The sequence below is a fragment of the Callithrix jacchus genome, chromosome 11, assembly GCF_049354715.1.
Source record: "Callithrix jacchus isolate 240 chromosome 11, calJac240_pri, whole genome shotgun sequence".
In the NCBI taxonomy this organism is placed as follows: Eukaryota; Metazoa; Chordata; class Mammalia; order Primates; family Cebidae; genus Callithrix; species Callithrix jacchus.
The window spans coordinates 73,905,329-73,932,287 of record NC_133512.1 but is presented as its reverse complement, the minus strand read 5'-3'; the positions used below and the strand labels follow the sequence as shown (position 1 = coordinate 73,932,287).

General features: G+C 35.6%; 1 protein-coding gene across 7 annotated transcripts in view; it reads left to right on the top strand.

Annotated features, from left to right (window-relative positions):
- The window catches only part of RELN (reelin), a 559,409-nt gene that overhangs the window by 373,939 nt on the left and 158,511 nt on the right, over positions 1–26,959 (top strand). For all 7 annotated transcript variants that reach the window (XM_002751683.6, XM_002751684.6, XM_078343077.1 and 4 more), the window contains 4 exons: positions 6,016–6,082; positions 7,260–7,493; positions 8,168–8,329; positions 13,579–13,815. In XM_002751683.6, the coding sequence (XP_002751729.4) occupies positions 6,016–6,082; positions 7,260–7,493; positions 8,168–8,329; positions 13,579–13,815 (700 nt within the window). The remainder of the gene's footprint in view (positions 1–6,015; positions 6,083–7,259; positions 7,494–8,167; positions 8,330–13,578; positions 13,816–26,959) is intronic.

Here is a 26,959-nt window from a genome sequence, read left to right as displayed (position 1 = left end):
TTATTATCGACATGTAGAAATGTTCCCAATTTTTGTACATTGATTTTATATCCTAAATCTTTACTGAAGTCATTTATTAAATCTAGGAGTCTTTGAGAGAAGTTTTTAGAGTTTTCTGGGTATAAGATTATATCATAAGCACACAGAGAAAATTTGACTTTATATTTTCAAATTTGGATGCCTTTTACTTCTTTCTCTTGCCTGATTGCTCGAGACAGTACCTGAAGTATTATGTTGAATAGGAGTGGTGAAAGTGGGCATCCTAGTCATGTTCCAGTTATTAGAGGGAATGCTTTTCCCCATTCCATTGGCTGTGGATTTGTCATATATGGCCTTTAATAATTTGAGATATGTTCCTTCTATGCCTAGTTTGTTAAGGGTTTTTGTCATGAAAGGATGTTGAATGTTATCAAATGCTTTTCTGTATCTAAGATCATTTTATGCTTTTTTGTTTTTAATTCTGTTTATGTGGTAAATCAAATCTATTGGTTTGCAGTTGTTGAACCATCCTTGCATTCCTGGAATGAAACCCACATGATTATGTTGTACTATCTTTTAGATGTGCTGTTGGATTCAGTTTGCTAATATTTTGTTACAGATTTTTGCATCTATGTTCATCAGGGATATTGGTCTGCAGTATTCCTTTTCTGTTGCGTCCTTTCCTGGCTTTGGTATCAGGTTTATACTGAATTCATAGAATGAGTTAGGAAGGATTTCCTCCTCCTCCTCGATTTTTGGAACAGTTTTAGCAGGATTGGTACCACTTCTTCTTTGTGCATCTTATAGAATTCAGCTATGAATCAATCTTGTCCTGAGAGCTTTTATTTTTTGGGAGATTTTTTTTATTACTGATTTTAATGTCACTACTTTTTATTTGTCTTTTCAGTATTTCTATTTCTTCCTGGTTCAATCTTGGGAGGAGGTATGTTTCCAGGAATGTATTCATTTTTTCTTGGTTTTCTGGTTTGTGCACTTAAGGATGTTTATAGTAATCACTGATTATCTTCTGTATTTCTGTGGTTTCAGTAGTAATGTCTCCTTTTTCATTTGCTATTCTGCATATTTGAATATTCTTCTTTTCTTGTTTAGTCTAGCTAGTGATTGATCAACTTGGTTAATCATTTAAAAGAATAACTTTTCATTTGGTTGATTCTTTGAATTTTTTTTTTTTGGTCTCTATTTCATTTAGTTCTGCTCTAATCCCCATTATTTATTTTATTCTGATAGCTTTGGATTTGGCTCGTTCTTGTTTTTCTAGTTCCTTGAGGTGCAGTATTATGTTGTTCATTTGTGATCAATTATTTATGTAGGAATTTCAGGTTATAACCTTCCCTCTTAGCACTCCTTTTTGCTATATCTCAGAAGTTTTGTTATTTTATGTCTCTATTTTCACTAATTTCAATTTTTTTTGAATTTTTGTATCCATTTTGTCATTAACTCAAAGATCATTCAGGAGCAGGTTAATTTTTATATATTTGTGTAGTTTAAGAGTTTCCCTTACAATTCATTTCTAGTTTTATTCTACTGTCATTTAAGAAGCTGTTAAAGGCAGCAAAACACACTGCCATGTGTGTACCTATGCAACTATCTTGCATGTTCTGCACATGTACCCCAAAACCTAAAATGCAATAATAAAAAAAAAGAAGCTGTTAGACATGATTTTGATTTTTTTTTAATTTTCTGAGACTAATGTTGTGGCTTAATGTATGGTCTGTCCTGGAGAATGTTTCATGCACTCCTGAGAAGAGTGTATATTCTGTGGTTGTTTGGTAGAATGTCCTATAAATGTCTGCCAGGTTCATTTGTCCTAACGTCCAATTTAAGTCCAGTGTTTATTTGTTGATTTTCTGTCTCAGTGATCTGTATAGTGCTGTCAGTGACATGTTGAAGTATCCTACTATTATTGTATATATTGCATCCTATCTGTTTTCTTAGGTTTAGCACTATTCGTTCTATGAATATATATGTTCCAGTGTTGGGTGTATATATTTTAGGATTGCTATATCTTCTTGTTTAATTGATCTTTTTATCATTTTATAATAACCTTATTTGTCCTCTTTTTATTATTGTCAATTTAAAGTCTGTTTTATCTTATGTAAGTATAGGTGCTTCTGCCCACTTTTGGTTTCTATTAGTTTGGAATATCTTTTTCCATCCTTTTATCTTTAGTCTATACGTGTCTTTACCAGTTAGGTGGGGTTTTTGTAAGCAGTGTATGGCTGGATTTTTTTTTAATCCATTCTGCCAATCTCTATCTTTTAAATGGAGCATTTAATCCACTTATATTCATTGACATGTGAGTTTTTGTTCCTGTTATAATTTTTTTTGTCTTGTTGCTTTGCAGTCTCATTTATGTAATTGTTTTATAAGACCTGTGAGTTTTATACTGTCATTTGTTTTTATGATGACTAGTATCTTTAATTTCTATGTTTAGAACTCCCTTAGCATTTCTTGTAAGATTTGTCTAGTGGTAATGAATTCCCTTAGCATTTTCTTGTCTGGGAAAGACTATTTCTTCTTCACTTATGAAGCTTAATTCTAATAGAATACAAAATTCATGGTTAACAGTTTTTTCTTTAGAAATCTAAAAATAGGACTTCAGTCTCTTCTGGCTTATAAGGTTTCTGTTATAAGCCAGAAGTCCACTGTTAGTCTGATGGAATTTTCTTTATACATAATTAGACACTCTCATGCTAATCTTAAGATATTTTCCTCCACGCTGTCTCTAGATAGTCTGATGACTATATAACTTGGTGAAGTCCTTACAATGTATTTTTTTTGGAGTTCTGTGAGTCTCTTGTATCTGGATGTCTAATCTTCAGCAAGACTTTAAGAATATTTTCCTCAATTACTTCCTCAAATAGGCTTTCCAGAGTTTTTGCTTTTCTTCTATCTCATTAATACCTTTGACTCATAGGTTTAGGCATTTTACATAATCTCTTATTTCTCAAAGTCTTTGTTCATTTTTAAAATTCTTCATTCTTTCTTTCTGACTGTATTTACTCAAAAAACCTGTATTCAAGCTCTGAGAATTTTATTTCTTCTGCTTGGTCTGTTGTTAAAGTTTTTGACTATATTTTGTAATTCCTTCAAGGAATGTTTCATTTCTAAAAGTTTTGTTTGGTGTTTGGGTTTTTTTAAAAAAAACATACCTATCTCTTTGGTAAATTTGTCAGTCATATCCTGAATTAATTTTCTGACTGTTTTTTGTATTGGCTTTTACCTTTCTCTTGGATCTCATTGAGAGTCTTTAAAATTAATATTTTAAATCCTTTATCTGGTATTTCACATATTTCATTTTGATTAAGATCCATTTTAGATAATTAGTATGATATTTTTAACACTGTTTTTGCATGCTTCCAGAATCGTTCTGCTGGTTCCTTTTCATCTTATGAAACTGTCTCTTATTTTTGTTTAATTTACTTTTGTTTCGATGGAATTTTTTTCTTTTGAGGATGTGACTATAATGTATGCTGTGTAGGGTCATTTGGCCTTTGTTCTTGGATCATTCAGTGGCAAAGACCCTCTATGAATTTATTGGTTATATATATATATCCTTAGTGTGATGACTTTATCAAATGCTGATTGTAGTAGTGGTATACTGGGCATGAAGAGGCATCATTTTCAGCCTACTCTTTTAAATGTTTTTTGTAGTCATGCATGGTACATGCCTGTATTTCCATCTACTCAGGAACCTGAAACAAGAGGGTCCCTTGATTTCAAGAGTTTGTGGCTGCTGTGTGCTATGATTTCATCTATGAATAGCTGCTATACTGCAGGAAAACATAGCAATATCTCATCTCCCCAAAGACCATGGAAGCTGAGAGTTCAAAGAAGGAGGCTGACAAATTCAATTTCGTAGGAAGACACACTTAATAAGGACTTAGAAACTGAATCTGTAGTTTGGGGCAGCCACAAGACAAGATGGTGAATCACTGCCTGATTGTTTGGTTTCTTATTTTAATTACAGATAGAATAATAGATTTCCTATTTTCAGAGAGTGTGTAAGCTGGCTGAAGGTTTATACTACAAGCAAGTAGAAAGGGAGAAAGAGAGGAGAAGGGACAAAAATGTCAATGGCTAGGCAAATTTAGCATAGCCACTGATTTGAGGTCATTATAAAATGGAAAAAATTATGCCCTTGTTTAATATTGATTATTCATGTTTTAATCAGCTTTTTGTTATTTTTGAATAATTTAGACATTGAGACACAACTAATTAAATTCTTGAAACTGGAGAAAAACTTTAGACAAGATAATTTGCTTATGAACCAGTATGAATTATTTCCCAATATGTATCCAAAAAACAGACCAAAAGGTCCACCCTCAAAGACCATAAAAGTTATATGGATATAAACAGTAAATTTGCGAAAACAGCTTAAGATGAAGGTATTAAAATACAGTTTCTTTATTGGTAGAACATTTTGCATAGCATTTTAGGTATTGCACTTGTTCATTAGCTCTAAGGAGTAGGCATTTGGTTCTAGATAGCAGAATATGAGTGACATTTTCTTGCTGTCACACTTGTTAAGGGTTCTATGATGAACATTTATTACTGTGATAATCATAAAAGTGGCTTAGAAACCAATAATGAAAAACTGTGTGAGAAAATTGAGAGTGCAATGGAGCACATGTAAGCCTATGAAAAAAATGTTTCAACTTTCTACAGAAGGCTTTTACAACACAATTTTGGTTCAGAAAGGAATTACTACAACATTCTCTGAGTTCCCATCATTTGAGTGGAATCATGCTTTGAGTAGAGTGGGAATAGGTACAGATGGAATGCACATTGTTAGCAAGGTATGTTGAATGCAAAACCTGGTGCAGAATCTCTAATTCTGTTACCATTCTATGCGAGGTTCTCACAAAAACAGGACCCACTCTTTGCATTCTTTAAAAGGGAAGAAGAGGACACATATTCACTCATTCCCAAGAGAAATGTGTTCTTACTTGAAAAAAAAAAAACTCTGAAATCTCTCCCATTTCACTGTGTAATTACAGAATTATGTCCCAGGAAAAAAATAGAGAAAAATGGACCAATATCATAATTCTGTTAGGTATGCTCTTTCTTCCTGGCAGAGTCAGCTTCTGCTAGTGCGTAAAGAAACTAATTTGAAAAATACCCTGAAAATCTTAGCAAAATGGAAAGTCCTAAAGCAAAGTATATTTCTTGTCATTTAAAAAATTTTTTCAACCTGACCATATTACTAACAATAGTGAAAAAAGCTATTCTGTCCTTTCCACATTCTTAGGCAAAAAAAAAGAAGGCTGTTATGAGTCCTTATGACTTCATTATGACCAGGAAGGGATGACAATAAAATTCTTAATTGCAACTTTTTTCATTGACTTGGAATGTCTTAATTTATCCTTGAGTTTTTCATGATAGAGGCTTTTTGAACTATGTCATGGGTACCCTATCTGTTAGAGTAAATCTTTCTGCAGTCATAAAATCAAGTGTGCTGGAAAAACAATCCATATGCTTTTCCAGGCTGAAGAAGAATGGAGCTCCAGCCCCTTTCATTTTCCTTGGTGCACAGTGGAGCACATCAAAGCAACAGGACAGGAGGGTGTCAAGGAACAGTGGACCTCAGTATTGTGCTGATTATAACCGTATAGTACTGGGCACCATGCTAAGCATATAACATGTTTCTTTAATTCTTTCCTCCAAGGAATGTTATTATCTCACTTTAAAGAATAGGAACATTGAGACTTTGACAGGAGAAATTACTTATCAGTTTCCTGAGTGAAGCCAGAATTTGAATCCAGGATTGTCTGACACCTAAAACCAATACCTTTAACAACTCAGAATCCTTGAAAGGATTATCTGTATAAGTTGTAACAGTTTCAGCAGCTATGTAACTAAGCAGTTACCTTATCACACAGCACTCCATATGTTAGCCTGGATTCCTGCACACAACATATACACAAGGGGACATGTTTCATGAGTACTCCTTCACAAAATTGTACTGGTGGTGTTCTGGGTTTTTGTAATTATGTTCTCTTTTTCCTCCCACAGTTTATATTGGTCCATCATGTCTCAAATTCTGCTCTGGCAGAGGACAGTGCACTAGACATGGTTGCAAGTAAGCATCTTAAAATAACACTTACGCTTCTCCTTTCTGATGTGTACTTTACATATTAAAGCCACAAGTCATTTGTTTTAATAATCTTTTTCAGGATTGGGGGTCTTTTTAAAACAAAAAAAAATGGATACTCCTAATAGAATGTGAGGGTAATTCAAATCTATTTTGTAAGTGAAAGTTAATTAATACATTTTATATTAGGCTAAATTGTGAACATACTTAGCATTCCTAATGTGAATTTGTGAACAAATTTGAATTCCTCTCAGCTACCATGAGAATCCCCCACTCAAAAAGATACCAATTTTATTTTACAGTGGGCAACATCATAAATGTAGTGAGAAGGAAATAGCACATTAAACACAAATAATTTGAAACTATTTCCTGATTAATAATCTCCCTAAACTGTAATATGTTTCCATTGATGATGAGGTTTTCTCACTGATCGAAGAGTTGGGGCACTCCTGTATATTCTAATCAGCTAATATAAATACAGTACATTCTCATATCGAAGCAAGCAGGTTGTTGGGGAGTGGGGATAGGTTTATTTTTCTTGAAGTGCCACTAATTTGGGAGAGTCCACTGAGAGGCAACATAGTGCTAAGGACTTCTATCTAGGTCAAGGGTGTACACATCCCCTTTATAATGCCAGTCTTCTAAGTTTGAGAAAGTTAAAGATAGATTCATTTTCCAATAGTTTTTAAATATTTAAAATATTTCCTATCACAAACATGTATTTTAACATTTGTTCTTAGAGAAAATATTTATTCTGGGCATTTAATTAGAACTGCTTAATGTTGTTTCTTTCATAAATTTAATAAGTATTATTATGAATTAAATTATATGCATAAACCTTTTACAGATATTTTAAGTTGGAAATGTGTATGAACATAGGTGTATTTTAGATAAACTGCTGGTACTGGTTGAAGGCGAGTGCTGAGTTACTTTTTTAATCATAAGCTTTTTTATGGCAGTCTGTGCAAAGACTGTGTTTGTCTGGATTATTTACAGTTGATTAGCCCTTATCAAGTCTTCAGACTGAGTATTCTCCAAAGACTAATGAGCCTCATTTACCATTCAGTCAAATCCTAGCCTCTGGACTTCTTCCTCCCCAAAGTAGATTTGAGGATCTCTGAAACAGCTAACAGTTTAAGATTTCATTTCACCATATTTCTTTCAGGTGTGACCCTGGATTTTCTGGCCCAGCTTGTGAGATGGCATCCCAGACATTCCCAATGTTTATTTCTGAAAGCTTTGGCAGTTCCAGGCTCTCTTCTTACCACAACTTTTACTCTATCCGTGGTGCTGAAGTCAGCTTTGGTTGTGGTGTCTTGGCCAGCGGTAAGGCCCTGGTTTTCCACAAAGATGGGCGGCGTCAGCTAATTACGTCCTTTCTTGATAGCTCACAGTCCAGGTGAGTGAAGGTAGGGTAGAATATATACAGAAACCAGATACTCATGTTGAATTTAGTTATATTGTCAATTTTTATTTTGTGTATTTTTCTTGATAGACATCTCATTTTTAACGATGATTAAAAGGCACTTACAGTTTATTGAGAGTTAATTTGCCCTAGTTTTTGGTAAATTAGGAGGCTCACCAATGACTTGGATATTAATGACTGACTAGATTTTTTAAAATATGAAATGTTAGCATCAAAACTATGTTCTTAAGCCAAGAGCTAGTTAATTATTTATGTAGTTTTATGTATTTGACAGCTTGCAGAGGCTGATTAGATTTACTCTACAACTTCCCTTACCCCAGTGCCTAATAAATAATGCAGTAAAGAAGTGATTGGCATTTTAAGTGTATGTATACAAGTACATAGTACACAAAAGTGTATAAACATACAGTTATATTTTTATGAATCTATATGCATATAAAACATGTATATTGACATCTACATGAATATCTACACATATTTATACATCTCACAGTGAAATTACTTACATTTTAAAAAAGAAGGATGAGTAGAAATATATAATTTGGGAGTAGTTCACTTAAATTTTTTTGAAATTCTTTAAAGACCAAAATGAACATTACAATTAAAAATGTTTATGCATACACTAATTATAGACAATTTGTGTCTAGGTTTCTCCAGTTCACACTGAGACTGGGAAGCAAGTCTGTTCTGAGCACATGCAGAGCCCCTGACCAGCCTGGTGAAGGAGTTTTGTTGCATTATTCTTATGATAATGGGATAACTTGGAAACTCCTGGAGCACTATTCATATCTCAGCTATCATGAGCCCAGGTATGTTGGAAAGCATTTGAAGAAATGGTTGTAGAGTGATGTCTCCCTTCTGGGGAAATGATAATTCAAATGGCATAAAATTCCAGATATTTTTCCATTGACAGATGGAGCAGACAAAAATTAATGTGTCTTGTGACGAAAAACTACTAAGCCATGTTTCTTCCCATCCATTTGTCCCACTGACTTCTGATCATTTGGAGGAATTTATGTCATATTTTTAAATACACATCTAAGAAAAATATTTTATTGCTTATAAAAGAGAAAAGTAGTCCAGCACAGTGGCTCACCTCTGTAATCCCAGCACTTTGGTAGCCTGAGGTGGGCAGATCATGAGTCAGGAGATCAAGACCATCTTGGACAACATGGTGAAACCCAGTCCCTACTAAAAATACAAAAATTAGCTGGGCATGGTGGCACACACCTGTAGTCTCAGCTACTTGGGATGCTGAGGCCGGAGAATCACTTGAACCCAGAAGGCGGCAGTTGCCGTGAGCCGAGATCACGCCACTGCACTCCAGCCTGGGTGACAGAGCAAGACTTCATCTAAAAACAATAAAATAAATAAATAAAAATATTTACATGTACTATAAAAAAGATTTTACATGTACAAAGAAATTTTGCTTTTGAGACAGAGTCTTGCTCTGTTGCCGGCTTGGAGTTCAGTGCTGTGATCTTGGCTCACTGCAACCCCCACCTCCCGGGTTCAAGCAATTGTCCTGCCTCAGTCTCTTGAGTAGCTGGAATTACAGGCCCTTGCCATCAAGCCCGGCTAATTTTTGTATCTTTGTAAAGATGGGGTTTCACCATGTTGGCCAGTCTGGTCTTGAACTCCTGACTTCAGGCGATTCGCCCACCTTGGCCTCCCAAAGTTCTGGGATTACAGGAATGAGCCACCACGCCTGGTCTACAAAGAAATTTTTAGCATGTATAGTGACTCTGGCAAAAAATGGGGTCTTAGGGTTTATTTAAAGCCATTTCTTCAAGCCATTTCTATTTTTCTTTAGTATATAGATATCATCACATATAGTATCAGTTGTCAGATTTAAGTCTTACTTGAAGCTGGACTACCTTTCAGTGTTGGCAGAATAGTAACAGTATTAGTGGTATAATTTCAGTGTGTCTGAAAGATCCTTTCTTCTCTTAAACATTTATTGAGCTAGTCACTGATATTCCTTTAAAAATATCAAGGGAAGAGGAAGATGGGGAAATCTCAGAATTAAGGTTTAAAGTTAAAATTGTATCAGAGTAGTTGATACTGTGGCTTACATTCACAGTCACATATAAATGGACTAACATTCCATTTCACTTCCTGGAAGTATATTTTAATCATGAGGAGATGAGAAAGAGAGAGGGCTTTGGGCCCAGAAGTTTGCATTAGCATCCTGGAAAAAAGACATGGTTCAAGAAAGTGGGAGAGAGGGGGCCGAGAATATATTTTATATATTTTACAGTTTTGCCTAGAACTGCCCCTATATTTAAGTATTTGCAAATAGATGAGAATTTTTATTTTGATAGCAAATGAAATAGAATGTCACAGATAATAATTAATGTCTATTATAACTTATAAATGTTATACATTATAAAATTTGAAGAATGCACCAACTGTGTTGGGTGTTTTCCCTGTGCAGGTAAAAATCTAATGGTAAATTCAGCTTTCTTACTCAGTAGAGACACATGAATCCTAAAGAAACCTTTCATAGACTCCTCATAGTAAACATTAAATGAAAATTAAACAGAAATCAAGGTAAAGATGGTGAAAGCATGAAGAAAATATCACCATCCTAAGTTAAGTTGGCCTAAAGCACAATTTTTTCTAACAAAGATGGACAGCTGCAAAATTCAGTAATCAATCTATATCATGAAATTTAATTAATCTTTGTTGATATGAAAAATAATTACACATTTAATGTGCTATTGCAAAGGCACATTTAATCTTGCCTGCCATTTGACAGCAACATTTTTCTTCTAGAAATCAAGGTGGCTTTTCAGTATTAGATATGTGCATGGCTTGAAAGATTAAGATCAAAGTGGAGATTTTTTTAAAAGGAGAACATGGTAATGATAGCAAAAACGCCCTCATTTTCTATATATACACCACTATCTGTGAGACTCTTCCACCCCCCTCTTACAAATATTAATAAAAGGTGACATGGCAGAAAGGGAATTTGATATATTCTAAATACCAAATTGTATTTTTTAGATAAATGATACAAGCCATATAAATTCTTCATAAGAGAGTTAAATATATCTCGACGCCTTTAGCTATTTGCTATATTTCCTTCAGTATAAATTGCTGCCTGTAATTGCTATGAATTCCATATTATTTCTTTATGCCATGGTTGTTCAAAAATGAAGTGTGATCCATAAATTAGACATGCTAGTTGGCTATTACTCCCTAACTATCTTAATAATTTGCTGCCTATGATTCACTCAGTAAATAAAAGAACTGTATCTGCTTGTTATTAATAAAATTTAAGGTCTGGTGATATATCTAAGTTAGTCTTTTAATTCAAACTGACTAGAACGTCTTGTGAACTAACTGGTATTTTTATTAATGTAAAATGATGTATCACTGGTGAGACTAAAATTATTCTAGCTTTTCTCTTAATTATAGGGCTTGTTTTTAACCTGAAATTTCTGTGAAGTCTAATCTTAGTTTATTTTTATGTCTTATTTATTTGATCTCCTTTTTGTTTCTATCATGTCACCCAATTTAATAGTATATATCATTGTAAACATTTTTTAAACAATTTGATCTTTATATTTGATCATCTTTGTTTCTTTATGTCAACAATTCCATAGTACATATTACTATAAAACATTTAAAAAAATAAATCTATGAGCTTAGGACCTACACACGAGAGGAAGATTGAGACAGAAAATTGACTTAAGTCAAGTCTCTGCATTCTCTTCTAGGAATAGTCTGATCAGACAGTTCCACAGCTATGCCAACCAGCCACTATAATTTGCAAAGAGTGGTGAAATCAGCAGGAACTCCCACTACACCCAAAGATATAATGTAAAAGTTAAGAACAAGGCTCTAGAGTCAAGTTCCCCAGGTCCAAATCCTGCCATTAGTACTTATAGTATGCTTAACCTTAAAGAGATTATTTAACCTCCTTGTACATCTGTACTCATATCTCTATCAGGCGTATACTAATAATATGTACTTTATGCAGCAAAAATTCATTGAGTGCTTGCTTATGTGCCAGATACTGCTGTAGGTACTAAGGCATAATAGCGAAAAACAGACAAAAAAAGTTTCTAGCCTTTGCCATAAGAATATCATTATTCTGGCCGGGTGCGGTGGCTCACACCTATAATCCCAGTACTTTGGGAGGCCAAGGTGGGTGGATCACGAGGTCAGGAGATCTAGACAATCCTGGCCAACAGGGTGAAACCCCATCTCTATTAAAATACAAAAAATTAGCCGGGTGTGGTGGCACATGCCTGTAGTTCCAGCTACACAGGACGCTGAGGCAGGGGGATCACTTGAACCTAGGGAGGTGGAGGTTGCAGTAAGCCAAGATTCATCACTGCACTCCAGCCTGGTGACAGAGCAAGACTCCATTGCAAAGAAAAAAAAAAGCATTATCCTGATTTCACAGATGAAGCTGCTGAGGCACATAGAAATCAAGTGTTTTATCTACAGTTGCAAAATTATTAACCATTAGGTGTCAGAGTAGGAACTCTGACCCAAGAGTCTAATTACAGACCCACAATCTTAACACCTCTGCCATGAAAATATTGGTCACTTCAGTCACTGCTATCATATTCACATATACTATTTTCCTTAAAAGTTGCCTGGGAAATTCTAGTTTTCAGTTGTTACATTAAAAAATAATATTTATTTTCATCAGAGAGAATATTAACTGCTTTTATAATTATTAATATGAAGAAAAATTATACTTTTCTAATAATATAATGTTAAAAAATTAAATTCTTAATCAATGACTGGTATTTTCATAATTAAATCAGTTTAAATATAGTGTAATTGGTTTCTATATATTATGCATTTTTATAAATATGCATTTATTTAATAAACAGGTTAGAAAAATTAAAATGAAAATTACTAAAATACTTAACAAAACCTGACTCTTCTAATAAATTTACACTGGTGAAAAATTTTGCAGATTACAGAAAGTATTTAAAACTCACAAATGTATTATAGCTATATATTTTTAGCTTAAGAAGTTTTATTAAAGTTTTATTTCTGTATTTGCATATGAATATTCCTTTATTTAGAAAATATGTTTTCTTATATTGCAACAAGTTCTACCAATTCTTTACTGTTTGTATAATCAATGGTGATAGTCATGTTAGTCTACCCCATATATCCATGTACAAATTATTTAAAGGGAAAATAGGTAATTATTTTTAAAATAACTTTCAGTATGTAAAATAGCACATTCCCAAAAGGTGGTTTAGCATGTTTCTTTGCACAATAAAAATATGAAAGCCAATCCAATTTCTCAGTAAATTCAGCCTTAGACATTAAAGTTTTAAAATAATTTATTTCTAAGTTATTCAACTAGTCACTTGGATGAGGAAGTTTTTCTTTGCTCATTAATTTAAATAAAAAACTCAACCCTTTCAGTGTGCCTTTACTTCAAGCACCTTTCCTGGTGTTTAATCATACCTTGATGGTGACAAATGTTCCATTTGCCATTTGCTTCACATCTCACCTATGTATGGATGCAAGCAGCATGGTACTGTGATTTATGGAGCTTTCAAGTAGATGTCATTGCAGTGGCAATTAATATATGGTTCCTGCTGCTGTGTACAATAATTGCTCCTGGAAATTAGATATTATTCTTAATTTTCTTCTCCATTTGTCAGATACAGGTTTACTGTCATAGCTGCCATGATACAGCAAATGACCTCACACACTATGCTAAACTCATGGGAATAAGGAAGTATTCTGGTTTTGAAGAGCAAAAACTGTAATATGTATAACAAGCTGCCCAAGATCCTTTACCAGTCTGTGTTGAATACTCTCACTTTGACTACCATGTTTATTGAGAGCTTTTTCAAAAGCAGATGAGTGAAGGCAAAGTTACATTTTGGGATGTGTTTGGAAGACTTTGTTGGAAACAGACAGGAAACTGGACATCTCAGGAAAAAACAATGTTTATGATCAAGGGAAAACTATTTTTTTCATACTATACTTCAGGGAAACATCTATCCGACTGTATACATTTGTGTTTTAAGATACCAAAATAATTTTGACTTCAATTTTTTTTCTCTAGAATAATCTCCGTAGAACTACCAGACGATGCAAGGCAGTTTGGAATTCAGTTCAGATGGTGGCAACCATATCATTCTTCCCAGGGAGAAGATGTGTGGGCTATTGATGAGATTATCATGACATCTGTGCTTTTCAACAGCATTAGTCTTGACTTTACCAATCTTGTGGAGGTTACCCAGTCTCTGGGATTCTACCTTGGGAATGTTCAGCCATACTGTGGCCACGACTGGACCCTTTGGTAAGGATTTCATCATTGTTGTTGTTGTTATATTTTGCACTAGGAATTGGAACATGAGGATGATCTTTCAGTCTATTCAGCACTTAGTAATTTGTTGACAAGTACTTACTAAACAGTAAATATTTACAAGTATGTCTACACAAGCTTACTTGTATGTCTGCAGGTCAGATGTCTTGGGAAAGAGAACTGAAAACAAAATACTGATAGATTTAAATAAATACAAAATTTTACCATATTTATTAAACTCAAATTTTTACTTCCCACAATACATATGAAAAAAAAAACCTCTTCAAAAAGTGTTAGTAATTAAAGTGACTACCATATTCTACATATGACTACCCCTTCAGAGGCCCATGGCATTCATAATGAAACAGGACATCCCTCTAGTGACTATTTTAATAAAATTTCTCATGAGTAGTTCTGTTTTCTTGCTGTCTTATATAAGGCCCAAGAAGTTTTTTCTAGCCATGATTGGTTAACTGCCATCTCCTTTTTAATCCATGTTATCAAGCAGTATTGGACCAGTAACTTAATGACAGTGGGGTTTCAAAATTCTGGGATAGCCTAATTAAGGTACTCTTCATTTTTAGATTCTTCCTCCTGTGGTCATATGCAAATTTAATTATACAACAAACAGAAAATAATTTAAAGGTGATTAGTACTTCATGAACATCAGCAGGATGATACAACAGTGTTAACTAGGGTCAGGAGCTGGCTAATTTACATAGGGAACTCCCAAGAGGCTTCTCGGAGGAGGCTACCTTTGTGTATTTCACATGGTGGATATAACACATTCTGCTGATTGGAAAGTGGGAGAACATGGATGCTCCAGCCACATGAAGATCTGGAGGAAGAGAAATCCAACTACAGGAAACTTTGCAATGCACACAGTTCCCCCTGGCAAGAGTGACCATGGCATGTTCAAGGACCAGGAGGGAGGCCAGTTGTTCTGGAGACCAGATAGTGAGGTAGTGAGTGTCAAGGAAACCAAGAGATGTGCAGAGGCCAGATCTTTTAGGGTCTTCTAGGCCCAGAGATCGTAGATTTAAAAACTCAGGTCTGCATGATTCCAAAACCCACACAACCTGCACCACTGTGTGTACTGCCTCTCTCCAGGTTCATTTAGAACTGGAAATATGATTGAAGAATAATTTTCTAAGAGACCTTTATTTTGTATTGAGTCATGGTCAGACCAATTTAATTCCTTCAGATGAATCTCACTGAAAGCTATTCACCACTGTTGCCTCCAGAGAGCATATCATAATGACCCATCAGTGACCATATCATAATTAGAGGTAAATTTTACACACTACTGCACAGAAAATTACCTTGATGGGACTTGTACATGTATAGTCACATCTCACACACAGCAGGCTAAAATTCTAGCATCAAAATGACAGCTAATGGAATGGAATGGAAGTACAGCTGGTCACTTTGCTGCAAGCGTTGTCAAACTGGATAGAATGAAATTTCTAAATTTCTGTAAGACAAAGTAGGAAAGGTCATATTACACATTTTCTCTTCTCTTTTCTTTTTTTTTACACAGAGTTTCACTCTTGTCACTTAGGTTAGAGTGCAATGGCACTATCTCAGTTCACTGCAACTTCCACCTCCCAGGCTCAAGTTTCTATTTGATAGCCTCATTTTCTATTTGATAGCCTCAGATGATTCTTTTTACAGATGTTCTTTCTTAGTCCTGCAGACTTAAAAAAAAAAAAGTTTCTATTTGATAGCCACATTTTCTATTTGATAGCCACATTTTCTATTTGATAGCCTCAGATGATTCTTTTTACAGATGTTCTTTCTTAGTCCTGCAGACTTAAAAAAAAAAAAAGCAGTATAGCAAATAAGAAGGTGTAAAGATGTAGAACAAAATGAGATTTCTTAGAATTTTATGCTTCTGAAAATTTAAATTGACCTGAATTGACAGTAATTCAAACTGGGCATGCACCATAAACTACATCCCTCAAGTTTGTATAGAAGAGTTTTTTCCTGACACTTTTTATACTTATAGAGTATTCCAACAAAGAGTCATATCATGAATGCAAGTCCTGTATCATGTTTATTTTCACAAATAGTTAACATCTGCTCAGATAAATGCAAAAGTTGCTGAGCATTTTAATTTAACACTTGGGTTGAAAGCATGATAACAGCAGTTTAATTTCTGTGCTTTGATCAAATCCCTAAGAACAATATCTTTTCATACAAGTCTGATGAATATTCTTAACACACCACTGCTTTAGTTGGTGAAGATACATTTACTTTGTGAAAGTACAATCACAGTAATTATTGAAAAACCATAAGAAAGTATAAGTAATTGTACAATCCCCATGGGCACCTTGAGCAGCACCATAGGAGTTTTATTAACAACCACATGTGAGCAATCGATTTGACTTTCTGATCTCTGCGAAAGGAAAAGGAGTTGTCTTGGTTATGAAACAACAGAGAGTATACTCTGGCGGTGATAATGAGACTAGAGAAACACATTAACCACTTTAATAAGGACATGAAAAATGCTTGCTTCTCATTAAAATGAAACAACATGGAAGATCTCAAACTGTTCCTATTTTCTTAGCCAGTGAGTCAGAATAAAACCCCTTTTAATGGCGTTGTTTTCTCTCTGCCACTGTTGAGGGATACATTGTCCAAGATTTAGTGTGAATTCACCTTGGGGATGTTTTTCAGAAATACTCGTTACAGTATTAAAATTTAAGTAATGATATTGACCAACTATTTATTTAATTTCATAGTCCTAAAACAAGCTGTCATTTTTTAAATGTAAAACCTTTGGAGCATATTGTCTTATTAAGTAAAAATTATCTAAACATATTTAAGTACGTGGTCTCCACCCTTCAGTGACCTTGTTTCTCTCAAGGGAAATTTTGAAATATATACATGGTCTTACAAATGGCTGGTGTTAAATTAATTATTGTTGGTTTTTCTCGGCTGTGAGATCATTTGGTTCTCATTTTCTAACTCATGACTTTTTGTGAGCATAGATTGTCATTACTAAGAGTGTTCTTCAGGGAAAACTTGGACAATTGCTTTTTCATTAGAAGAACTACAGTCAATATGCTATAAATCACTTTCCAGCGTGTCATCCTAGAGTACTTTTTTTCAGTGGAGAAACTAATTGCTTTTAATTCTTTGAATGCTTTCTTCCATACATAGTATCTGAACTCAAAACTTCTGTATACTTTAGATTCCAAAAATATTTTTAAAACCTCTTACATATATTTTAATATCACTAAGGGAATAATTCTATTTAAAGTTAATTAAAGATTGCATCTAATAGTACTAATGATAATACCAAGGGAACATTAACATTCCTCTACCCGATCTAACACACCAGCTAGATACAACAGGTAGGAGGGACATTGCTTTCTTCTTACATAGAGAGTTTTGGTTGTAAAATGTGTGCAGTTGAGGCCAGGCACGGTGGCTTGTGCCTGTAATCCCAGCACTTTTTGAGGCCGAGATGGGCAGATCACGTGAGGCCAGGAATTCAATACAAGCCTGGCCAACATGGTGAAACCCGATGTCTACTAAAAGTATAAATATTAGCTGGGCGTGGTGGCACATGTCTGTAACCCTAGCTATTTGGGAGGTTGAGGCACAAGAATCGCTTGAACCCAGGAGGCAGAGGTTGAAGTGAGCCAAGATCATGCCATTGCACTCCAACTTGGGTGACAGAGCAAGACTCTGTCTCTAAATAAATAATTAGGTGTACAATTGGGATGGTTGTTGTAGCATTTAGAATTGGCAATTGTTTTAAGAAAATGTTGTGTGGTAGAAACAGGCTTCGAGGTCATAGGCCTGACTTCAAATTCTCACACTGCTGCTTAGAAGTTTGTAAAATTAAGCCAGATAATTTTAACTAATGAGGAATTTTGAGAAGTATATATTTTGATGTTGCTGCTTTAAGAAGTTTGCATCAAAGCAACTTTATTAAAAGAGGAAATAACCGAGTTTCGTTAGTAATGTACGAAGACATCCCTGACTTCTAGCTCCACCCAGAACTTCCACCCTTTTATCCCATCCTTGTCTTTCATCCCATCCATGAGCTAGTGCCATCCCTAACCCTTACTCCCACTCTCACCACTGCCTTGTATCTGAGCCTCACCCCATTGCCAGCCTCTAATAATGAGCTATCAGTTGGACGTATAGTGAGAACGCAACTCTGCACAGTCTTTTGAAATTTCTAGAAGGTGACATGTTTTAATGACTTCTTTTTTAAATCACCAAACCTGTTCCCATAGCAAAATAATAGCATACAAAGGCCACATATTCAAGGAAATTTGTTTAGCCTCTTTGAACCTGAGTTTTTCTTTTTTTCTTTGCACCTTATTTTTTTTTTTCTATTTTTCTTCTAAAAAAAAAAGATAACTGGATACATCTGAGTCTGAGGTTTTCGTCTATAGAATGGGAGCAATGATACTTACTCCCAAAATTGTCATAAAGATTAAATGAAATCATAGATAGCAAATACCTACCATGAGCCTGCTATTTCCATTCCCTTCACTGTCTCGTTGAAAGGAAGAAAACTGGTATCTCTAAGGGCCACATAATGATCATCTTTTTTGAATTTTAGAGACTACCAAATATTATTTTGCCTGAGTAATACAAAAGAACATTCTGTGAAATTTAAAGAGATCAAAATAGAAATGGTAAATAAGAGCTTTATTGTATAAACTAGATTTGGTTGAGGGAAAAGGTTGGAGGGTTATGGAACAGAAAGCTCACAGTGGGTATACTTACTTTTGCCAGTACTTTCCTATCTCAATGGCAGTCATCATCACTACACAGATGGATTGCATTCTAGCAACACAGAATATGTTATCATAGAAAGTATTTTGTGAATAATGAGTGATTAGGTTATTAGGAAATCCCAGACCTGAAGGATCCTAAAAGTCTGTTTATTTCATATTGTAACTTAAACACAGTTCATTTGCAATAAAAAGGTATAAAAAAGTACTATGACTCTACTAATAATTAAAGCAAAAATTAAGATAAGAAAAGCTGTAGTTTTTGCTTATCATTAATGGTGCTTGAGGAACAGCAGATGTAACTAAAAGATTTAAAGATAGATGAGACCTGTAGAAATGTGAAGAGGGCCTTTCATGGGCACTAAAGATAGAAGGTACTTGTTATTTATGTCTAATTTTATTTTTTTAATTAAAGCTTTTTTTAACACAAGTAAATCACTAGTACTAGTCATCCATTGGTCATTTTTAGAAAGAGAAATTTCCTAAAGTAGTGAAAGTACAAAGGAAGTTAAAAAAGCGACATGAAAAAAATGAAAGTAGCTGTGAATTATAAAAGGCATGAGGAGGCTAGCCACGGTGGCTCATGCCTGTAATCCCAACACTTTGGGAGGCCGAAGTGGATGGATCACCTGTGGTCAGGAGTTCAAGACCAGCCTGGCCAACCTAGTGAAACCAAATCTTGACTAAAAACACAAAAAATTAGCTGGGCATGGTGGCAGATGCCTGTAATCCCAGCTACTTGGGAGGCTGAGGCAGGAGAATCACTTGAACCCAGGATGTGGAGGTTGCAGTAAGCCAAGATTGTCTCATTGCACTATAGCCTGGGCAACAAGAGCAAAACTCCATCCAAAAAAAAAAAAAAGGAGTCATGAGGAAAAAAGGGTAACATTAGTGGTATGTGATGTTGTGGTAGGAGGATCTTTGAAGCCAGATTTTGCACACCAGCTCCAGGTGGCATGGTTAGCCCAAGAGAGTAGAAAGCTAGAGATCTAAAATGAAGAGAACAGTTGCAGTGTGGGTAGCCCAAGACAAAGGGAATTGACAAATCCTACATGTTCAGAACATTTTTAAAGTATGTGTTCATATTTCATGGAGTATTTATGAGCATGGACAAGAAAAAATTATTTGTTTATATATTTTATGAGAAGCAGGAGTCACCCAGGCAAAAATCCCAGATTAAAAAGGATCCTAAGAGCCTGTTTATCTCATAGGTTAAATATAGTTCATTTTACGTAAGAGCTAGAAAATAGTACCAGGGCTTATTAACAATAAAAGAAAACCAGTAATTTATTGTTGCATTGTTATATAATAATATGACAGATCTGAATGATAGGTGAAATTTTAAGTTATAGGAGAGGGACCATTTGTTCAGTTACGTATAGGTTATAAAGACCATCAGGAATCCACAATAACATGTAGTAATGAGTAACTCAAAGAGTTTCAAAATGACCTGGAGAACAACCATCAGAACTCATGTTGTACAAAGTAAACCTGCCTCTGTAGGGACATTCAGGCCCACAGGCAGATCTTCACACAATTAGCAAGCATTTTACTGCACATTTTAAAATGAGATCTACCTCTCTTTCTGCTGCCTTTTGGTTAATTTATTGAAATAGGAATATGTGTTTAAAGAGGTTTGAATCAGAGTCTACTACATGCAGATCTCTATTCCTTTAGACCAATCTTGGGAACCTAGTCAGTGTTTGCCTGATACTAAGGTAAGCATTGTGTTGTTGGGAAACGTGGACATAGGAGGAGTCAGATTAGCTCTGTTCCTCAGTTTACAAGGAAAAAGTTACAATCTCTATAAAATGTATCAATCTATAGAATAACAGTGAAGTAAATTTTGTTAGGCTTTTCCTTCACGAAACATCGACCTGTAGCTTATACAGAAATTCTGTCTGTTTAAATAGTTTATTAGCATGCTTAGAGTATTCTTGGGATTGTTTCTTTAAAAGACTATTAAAAAGATCAGTAAATCAACTAAAATTGTGCTGCTGAAGGAAGTCAGCCTGGGTGAAATGGCTCCCAGGAGCCACCTCAGTGTCCATTTCACAGTAAATGATTGTCTAGGAAGCTTAGCAGGTAGATAAGGTAAATACATTGAGTGACAAATGGAAACGTCACTTCCTATTATTCTCAACAGCTTTGAAGTATTCTCAGTGCTGAAGACTTTTGGTGCCTCTATAAAATTGCTAATATAATTGAATAGATTTATAAGTGACTTTCTAAACTAGAGCTTATTTACTTGGCTTTTTCACCATGAGGATTTCATTACCTGAAATTGTTAATTTATTAATAGACTAATTTATACATTCAGCTATTTATTGATTGATTTACAGGCACTGTTTGTTCTAAAAGTGTAGCAACTGGTGTTGGAGACAAAGAAAGAAAGTCCCTTTGCTTGTGGAGCTTACATTCTGGAAGGAAATAACAAGTATACAAGTCCATAATAATATTCCAGACAGTGAAAAGTGCTGTTAGGGTAACAGAAATGGGGTTTTATGTAGCAGAGTGGAGAGTGGTGCTATTTTAGGTAAGAGGGTTAGGGAAGCCCTCTTGGGAGGCAGTAGAGTCCAGAATGATGAAAGAGACAACCGTGTAAAAGTATGGAAAGAGAGCTTTGCAGGTAGAGAGAGCAGCAAGGGCAGAGGCCCTGAAGCAGCCAAGAAACTACATCACATAGCTTTGTAGAGCAATATAAGGATTCTGGATTTTAGTGTTACAGGAATCTGGCAAATAATTTGGAGTAGGGGAGTGATATAATCTTCCTTATGTTTAAACAATAATTATGATTGCATTGTGGAGAATAGGGGTAGAGGATAATAGAAGGAGCAGTAGAAGGAGCTCAGGTAGGAGGCTACTAGTGTCATCTGCATGTGCTTAGGATAGGTTGGTGACAGTGGATGAATGAATTACTCGAAGATATATATTAGAGGATGTAGTAATCATCAGGACCTGCCTAAGGGATGGATTTAATGGCTATTTTCTAAAACTTATGCCGTGTTGATGTCCATGGGCTTAATTTTTAAGTCATGTATTTCTCCAAAGTTAGAGTCCTCTAAAAATCTTCCTTTGGACTAAATAGCTAAGTGAGGTCTCAGAAGTAAGGAGAGAGACCATTAAACAAATCAACAGCAAGAAAAGTCTGCATTTGGTGGTTTAGATCTGTGGTTCTTTCTGGTTTATTGAAACAGAAATTTAGCATTCTGAGACAATTATTTTTATTTTTGTTTTTTTCAGACAGAGTCTCACTCTGTTGTCCAGGTTGGAGTGCATTGGTGCAATCTCAGCTCACTACAACCTCTGCCTCCCAGGTTCAAATGATTCTCGTCTCTCAGCCACCTGAGTAGCTGGCACCTGCCACCACAGATGGCTAATTTTCATATTTTTAATAGAGACAGGATTTCACCATGTTGCTCAAGGTGGTCTCAAACTCCTGGCCTCAAGTGATCCACCTGTCTCTGCCTCTCAAAGTGCTCAAATTATGGGCATGTGCTACCACACCCAGCCTAGTCTGAGACAGTTATTTTCTATAGACAGTGGTTCATAAAATTTCCTTGCTAGGTCCTGGGTGAGCCATGTGGGTTGGCCTGTGTAGCCTCCTCCCCTGCCTTGCTGCCTTTCACTCAGTCTACTCCAGTCACATTGCTCTTCCTTCTTTCTATACCGACAAGCCAAGCTCCTTCCTCTCCCAGTACCTTTGCATGAGCTGTGCCTCTGCCTAGAAAGCTCTTGCCTCCTTTGTACAGGGCTTGCAGCCTCCAAGCTTTCCAGGAGACTGAGAAAAGCCCAAGGACTGCAAAAATGTGTATTGTCTCAAAAATATGACAAGAAAATCACCAAAATAAAATGAATACATGTTAATTAAATGTCTGCAAAATACAACTTTAGGCTAACTTTATTAATTGCTAAATTTCATATTCATAAAATTTCAAAATAGAAATCATTTTTTAAAAATTTAAAAGATTCCTGAGTATGCTGATAAATCACAGCCAAAAAAAGTATATTAAATACATTACTAGTAGCCAAATAAAATCTGTTACAAAATCCAACTATTTTTTGCAACCCAAAATATTTATATGTAATGTGGTACATGGGTGCATTTTAATATGTTTGCTGTGATGTGAGATGAAGATTAAAAGTACTGAGGTCCTACAAAAGTCTTAAAATGGCTCTTTTTGAGTATGCTCTAAATAAGGCACATGGTTGCACACAATGGGAAGGAGAAAGAAAGATAATTTCAAAGATTCCTTATGTATTTTCTCTCTCCCCTCCATGCTAAATATTTTCCATCAGGGCTATCAGGCCTGATTATATCAACCAGTGTGTTTTGTTCTGAAAAGAAGTGATGTGCAAGGAAATAGAGGAGATAGGAAAGAACTGAGAGAGACAGGAGTGTGTTGAAAGGGCAAATCCTAATGAAAAGTGGTATAAATGTGGATCACGTGAGTTTCCCTCAACCAAAATTGACTGTGGAGATAATGTGGATGTAACATAAGAGAAGCAGGAGTCAGGGAGTTCCAGATAGCCTGAGATCAGAGATGAACTGAAGTTGTATCAGTCTATTCTCACACTGCTGTTGAAGACATACCTGAGACTGGGCAATTTATAAAGAAAAAGAGGTTTAATGGACTCACAGTTCCATGTGGCTGGGCAGGCCTCACAATCATGGCAGAGGACAAAAGGCATGTCTTACGTGGTGGCAGATGAGAGAAAATGAGAGCCAAGCAAAAGGGATTTCCCCTTATAAAACCATCAGATCTCATGAGACTTATTCACTACCATGAGAACAGTATGACGGAAACCCACCCTGATGATTTAATTATCTTCCACCAGGTCCCTCTCACGACATGTAGGAATTATGGGTGCAAGATGAGATTTGGGTGGGAACATGGCCAAACCACATCAGAAGTTGTGGACAGAAGTAGAAGGAGCTTGAAACAGCTAGGGTTCCCCTGATCACCCTCATCCCCACATTAGTGGTAGAGAAGTATTGCCCCTGACATCTCATGTACACACACATATACATAAACACACACACCGTTTCCTGACAAAAGACTGGCAAGCACTACAAGAGCTGTGAGGATAGATTCTTCCCTGGGTGCATGGTCTCCTGCAGTTGGCCTCTCTCTGACCCTTGGTCTCCCTCTCTCCCTTCTTCTCTGGGGGCCACAGCCCATGCTGCGCTTTGCTCTGACTCCCCCTCCAGCAGGCACCCAGCAGAGGTTTGCTTTTTCTGCCACAGTTTGCTCCAGTTAATGCACATTTTCTAAAAATGCCGTGAGGTAAGCAAAATGAAGACTCGTCAACAGAAAGTTGACAAAAAACTTTGAACACATGATCTCACCAAATTTCTATAAACTTTAAAACTATATATTTTTTAAAGTTTTTGGAATTAGCTGCTGGCATCTGGAATGTTGGGTAAATTGGCCTAGTTCCACAGGAGACACAGGCGAGTGGCTGGACTGAAAATGGAATCTGGACTTCAACAGAAGGGGTGGAGGAGCTGCTCTCTGTGGCTTCTAAAAGAGTCTCCCCTCCCACAGCTGCACTGCAGTAAGTGTACACAGCCCGGTTAGAAAGAAGGGACAGCGTTCATTTGCAGTCTTCATGGCCATTTTGTACAGATAGCCTGGATCTCACGGGGGACACATTCCCCCCAATTCTGTCTCCCATAAAGTTATCTGATTCTTGAGAGTAAACTGCCACTAAGCACCCAATTTGATTCTGATTTTCACTGGAGAGAGAGATTACTTTCTGTAAATGCTGAATTAACAGCAGTCAGGAAACTCAACTTATGCTTTTTATTGGCCGAATAATTTATCTAGCTTAAAGTGAGATTCTAGCACTGAATTGAAGAACTGTGTATAAATTTCAAAACTGAGAGAATGGGAGTGGGAATGAAAAAGATGAAGAATATAAACTGTGAACTTTAGGAAAGGTAAAGATAAGCAAAACAACGCAGGTGCCCGGGACAAAAAGTATAAAAAGAGCCTGAAACAAACGCTGAAAAGCACATGTATTTCAAAACATTTTTGATTACTGATATAACCTGAAAATCTTAACTAGATAAATAAGAAGTCTAGCCACTTAGAAATCCATAAAGACATTTTAAATGAAGTATTGAGTAAATACGTGCCAAATACATTGGTAGAGAGATTCCAAATTTGTTTGGAGGTGTAGTGAGTAAAAATCTGTAACAAAATAAATTCAGTAACTGGAAATTTTTACCTAAAGATTTAGTAAGCTGGTTGAAAGAACGTAATCAGGAAGCCAAGAGGAACAGTAATAAATGTCTATTGTATAAATATGGCTTGTTAAGCTCACGTGTTTTACTCACTGTCTCTCTGACATAGAAATTATCCAAGCAGTGTCACAGAGGAAATGCTATACCGTTTTTGGAACCTGAAACATGAGTGAGTTTCTGCAAGGAACACTGTTAGAGGAAACGCTGCTGATGAAAGCAGTGTAAGGAAAAAGTTTAGTGACCACATCTTCTTGGTCTCAATTCTTCTAGGCAGAAGCAGAGGGTAGAGACCAGTAACAGGTGGTACTCTAAGAGGGAGAGGACCATAGGAACATAAAACCAGTCGATGTCTCCACATATTGAATACCATAGAATGGGGACCATCATGCAAAACCCATTAAATTACAAAGAGAAAATTATGACCACAATAATTTAGAGTATTATTTTAATTTTTCTGCTCTAGTCCTTATTTAATTTTTCCGATGGATCAAAAAACAAAAAATAAGAACCTAAACAAATTAAGAAGGTAATTGTCTTCATTTGTTTGTGTTGCTATAAAAAAAATACCTAAATCTGGGTAATTTCTAAAGGAAAGAAGTTTATTTGGCTCCAACTTCTGCAGGCTGTACAAGAAGTGCCATGCCAACATTTGCATCTGATGAGGGATTCAGGCTGCTTCCACACATGGCAGAAGGAGAAGGTGAGCCAGTGGGTACAGAGATTACATGGTCACAGAGGAAGTAGGAGACAGGGCATGGAGGTCCCAGGATGTTTCTAAGAACCAGCTCTCAGGAAAAGTAATAAAGCAAGAACTCACTCATTACCTCAAGGACAGCACCAACAGGCCATTTATGCAAGATCCACTCTGATGACCCAAACATCTCCCATTAGGCCCCATCTTCAGCATTAAGGAAAAAATTTCAAAATGAGCTTTGGAGGGACAAGCATCCCTATAGCAGTAATTAACAGGCAAGATTTAATAGATAAAGATTATATTCTACAAATAAAATGTATATATACACACACATATATATTCCTTTCAGATGTCCAATAGACATTATATGAAAATATGATCATGAACTAGACTCAGAGACAGTCTCAAAAGATGCCAATAAAATATGATACCAAAATCAGGGGCTATAACGGTCATATATTTCACTATTTAAAATTTTTAAACTTGTGTTTTGGGAGGAAAAACCTCCCTAAAGAAACAAAACATTAAAACAAATTTGAAGCAAGGGAATATTTTCAACACATATGACAGACTATATATCCTCAATATGGAAAGAATTCTTACAAATCAGTAAGTAAAAATAAACCCGCTTTAAAAATGGGCAAAGTCTGTGAAAAGGCTTCACATACACACACACACACACACACACACACACACACACACACACACACAGAGATATATACCTATAAATAGCCAGTAAACATGAATAGCTTCTAAACTTCTTTGGTAATCAAAACAATGTAGATTAAGAGAGTATTGACATAAATTGGCGAAAATAAAAAGTATCATCAAAGTTCAGTATTGGCAAGTAGTAAGAATTGGCACCTCAGTCATTATTAATGTTCTTGGTAAATTTAACTTGGTACAGTCTTTTTGGAGGGCAGCTTGACAGTAAGTGTCAACTTTTTAAGTGTGCATTTGCTTTGACAAAGCAATTTGCTTTTAGGAATTTATCCCAAGGAAATAATTGACACATGCACAAAGATGTGCAGGGATGTATATAATAGAAGTATTGTTTATAATAGTAAAAAATGAAAACCTCCCTAAGTTTTTATAATTGAAAATTGGCTTGATTCATTAAAAATGAAAATTTCTCACCATATTTTTTCAAGAGCGAAAGATGGCAATGAAATGTTGTAAAAAGGAGTAAAGCAGATTTACTATGTTTTCAAAATTTTTTTAAAAAAAGAAACAAAAGTAGTACATGCATGTTCCATGAGAAAAACTGTCTGGAAGTATTTTTACCAAAAAGTGTCTCTACATTTTGTGGTTATCTCTAGAAGGAGAAATTGCACATTTTTACCTTTTAAAACAATGCTGCTGGCCAGGCACAGTGGCTCACACCTTACCAGCACTTTGGGAGGCTGCGGCAGGCAGATCACAAAGTCAGGAGAT